The following is a 3,453-nucleotide window of genomic DNA, read 5'->3' as shown; positions in this document are numbered from 1 at the left end:
GCGCTTCCAGGGGGTGCACAGCCAATCTCAGGGGGTGCACATGCACCCACGTGCACCCCCTATGCGTCACCAATGAAAGGAGTCAAAACCAAGAGCTGGTATTTTCTGAGGGGTACCTTGAGTCTAATAAGGGGTGCCTTGAGCTTGAGGAGGTTGAAAACCACTGGTCTAAATACTAGAGTGAAGAGCTTCACTCTTGACTCGTGTCTAGTCTGTTGGCCACAGCATTTGCTCAGTCACTGGTGTGGTGTTCTGAAGGTGATATAAGAGCTGTAATGAAGCTGGACTTTAAATCGTTTGGTACTCTCTCTCCTAAAATCCTAGCTGAAAGAAGGATCCAGCTGATTTAACTGACTAAGCTAATGTCATCTGGAAACTGCACCAATGGTTCATGAGCAAAAACTAGTGAAAAGCAAAAGGTTTCTGTATTGTAGGTAGATCATGCTGACAGCTGCTTATGTGATCATTGACCTATGGACAAGACATAGCCCCTTTCAGCACAGCTGCCAGCACTGGAATTTCACTCTACCTTCTTAGCTATCTAATATCCCTCTGGGGGAAAAGCAAGCCCCCTCAGCCCCCAAACTCAGGCTAAGCTAGCTTTCTCAGCCCCAGGACAGCAGTTGGAAAGCAGTAATACTAAAAACTATCTGAAGGTGATAAAAGCCCGTAAAGGAGGGTGATTTTTACATGTATTGCACACACAGGTTGTGCATGCTCTATGTACTAACACCATGTATAGGCTTTGCACAATGGCTTCACCTCAGAGACGAGTGGAGGTGATAGTCTCTCTCAACACAAGCCGAGTGAGCCCGCATCTAGAATTCCTGGCCCATTTTTAGGTAGTGATGGGTCTAAGATCCAAAATATTCCTTTAGGCTGCAGCCCAGTCAAACCCTCAACTTCAGGACTGCTTAAATACAGGGCTTGGTTTGGTGATAATCAAGATAAAGGAGAATCATGGAATTAAGATTTGACTTTAGATACCAATGCAATCTAGGGGTGCTCAGATTGTGCACCCATCTCTGACTCTGGGCTCCTTCCCAAAGAGATGTTAACAATTTGGGGAGACTTCAGAGAAGAACAGCAAAATAATGGAGGGGGCCTGAAGGAAATGACAGAGGGAAATATTAAAAGAACAAAATATGAAAGTTTTGACTGGCTAACACCTAATAGGAACAGGATAATCATCTACAGGTACAGAAACCCTGAGAAGTGGGAAGGAAGAGTTTAACATACTCACAAAGGTGTTTTACTGAGTGGGGGTGGGATGATATTGAGAGAGGCAATTTTGGGCTAAGCATTAAAAACTGTTTCCTGACAATTAAATCTATTAGACTGTGCAACAGCCTCCCATGAGGAAGTGCTTGCATAATTTAAATCTGGAGTGTATAAAACCGTGGAGAAAACAACTCTGCTTTGGCAGGGAAATGGAGCAGATGACCTAACACCCATGTTTTCTATTAATGCCTTAAGCTCAGCTGTTTGTATTTTTGACTAAGGCATAATATCCTTATGGTTTTAATGCAGTCAGTCATTGACACTGTTTAGCATTCTGCTTTTTAATAAGAGCATGTGCCCAATCTTTGCCTTTATAATCCTCTATTTTCAGATGCCAGAAACAGCAAAGATCAATGAAGCTTTCACCTGCGCCTTTGTCTTCAAGAATACACTGGCAATTCCTTTGGAAAAGTGTAAATTGTATGTAGAAGGACTGGGATTTTTCAAAATGGAAATATTTGATGAAGGGTAAGATTTCACTTTGGATAATTACTTGCATGAGATTAATATACACCTCAAGACAGTTTTATATGTTTTTAGACACAGTTGGGCACCTGTGGTCTGAGCCTTCCTAAAGACTATTGGTTCTATGCAAACCTGGCACAGCCCCGTATAATGTGCACTTCTGCATGTACAACCCATGCAGCATCGTCTTATTCAGCTGCAGTATTGACTTTCTTTGCCTTTTGCTTTACACTGCACTCATTGCAGCTGTTAGAGCTGCTCCCACTTCCTCCAGATCTGAATTTGTCATTATACGAGCATGGGATTACCTTCCAAGAATACTGGTGGGAGCACCAATTATTAGAGACAAAAAAGAATAACCTGACCACCTGTTCATATTATTTTTTGCCAAGTAGTATTTTTGTTTGCTGAACTTTCATTTCAAGTTGAAGGAAAGATCAGCACTGGCTAGTCTGTGAAAGTTGTATTTCATCTTTAGAGAAACTTCGGAAAGCAATGAATACATACAGTGAATACATACGTTACTGTGTCAATAACCATCTCTTCTTTTTCTTTCTCTCCTATTTTAGAGACATAAGACCTGGCGGGATCTTTAAATCTAAGATTATCTGTCATCCTAAGAAAGCTGGAGAGAAAAAAATAATAGCCCAGCTAAACTCTCTGCAGGTCAAAGGAATATCTGTGGAAAAGATCATCATCATCACTGAGTAGGGGCAGTACTAGATCTCTTAAGAGGGTGTTAGTATTATAAATGAATATTGCTAGAACATCTTACTTTCTTTAAGAGTCATACGAGAGTCTTTAAGGTTATACAGGAGACAAATAAATATTATGGTAAGGGAATTTAAATGGCTTAAGGGCATAGCAGCTTTGATTTTAGTTAATTGTGATTTAATAAAGATTGTGAAATCTACTCTAACATTTATAAAATTGTCAGCCTACCATGACTAAGTGGTTGTTTTGAGAAACTGAGAATGGGCAAGCGGTACATCAGTTTGGAAGAGAGCTCATTTTGTGGCTGGCTTTTCCTTTCATAACAATCACAAGCTTTGTGTAAAGATAATACAGTTAGTGTCTGCCTGCTGCTTTGCCTTTTCACACTCCTGTGTTGGATGAAGTAATGTTTTATCTATTGGTTACTGTACTATCATTCATACCCGTTTTGGCATTTCATGTGTACTTCAATTCATAGGACCAATCGTGCTGTATCATGTTACTGGGCTGAAGGGATCATATGTTGCTGTAGCTTACATATTATGCATTATTTGCTCACTGCACCATGGCAGACCGCTTTGTTTCACACAGGACAGCCTTTCTCAAAGAAACTACCTGAAACAGATTCCAGGCAGAGGGGTTCTTTAAAAAATAGTTTCTATTTGTAAACCTGAGCACACTGGACAAAAAGCCACTTTTCATCTCAATTACCTGTTAATAAAAAATGGCCAGCCTTATCAGTGTATTTAAAAAGAACACTAACCAACCATATGAATATGGCTTTAAACTACAGTTCTGCATTTAAGAACTATAGTTAAAACCCTCTCAAACAACCATTTCACCCAAATATTCTAGACTGTAAATGAGGCTTTTCATGCTCTGCATTTTCTGAAGCGTTTCCACCACCAGCCAGGCCAGCAGGGGAGAGCTGTGTTGTGAAGCAGACAACAGATGTGTGTAGCTGGACTTCTGATCCTGTTCCAACGCACTGTA

General features: G+C 40.6%; 1 protein-coding gene across 1 annotated transcript in view; it reads left to right on the top strand.

Annotated features, from left to right (window-relative positions):
* TGM4 (transglutaminase 4) overlaps positions 1 to 2,457 on the top strand; it is an 18,900-nt gene extending 16,443 nt beyond the window's left edge. The window contains exons 13-14 of the mRNA XM_006020663.1: positions 1,613 to 1,749; positions 2,316 to 2,457. Of these exons, the coding sequence (XP_006020725.1) occupies positions 1,613 to 1,749; positions 2,316 to 2,457 (279 nt within the window). The remainder of the gene's footprint in view (positions 1 to 1,612; positions 1,750 to 2,315) is intronic.
* The last annotated feature ends 996 nt before the right edge of the window (positions 2,458 to 3,453 follow it).

Source organism: Alligator sinensis, unplaced genomic scaffold, assembly GCF_000455745.1.
Source record: "Alligator sinensis unplaced genomic scaffold, ASM45574v1 scaffold54_1, whole genome shotgun sequence".
Classification (NCBI taxonomy): Eukaryota; Metazoa; Chordata; order Crocodylia; family Alligatoridae; genus Alligator; species Alligator sinensis.
The sequence above is the reverse complement of the archived record's forward strand: the minus strand, read 5'-3'. Positions and strand labels throughout refer to the sequence as shown.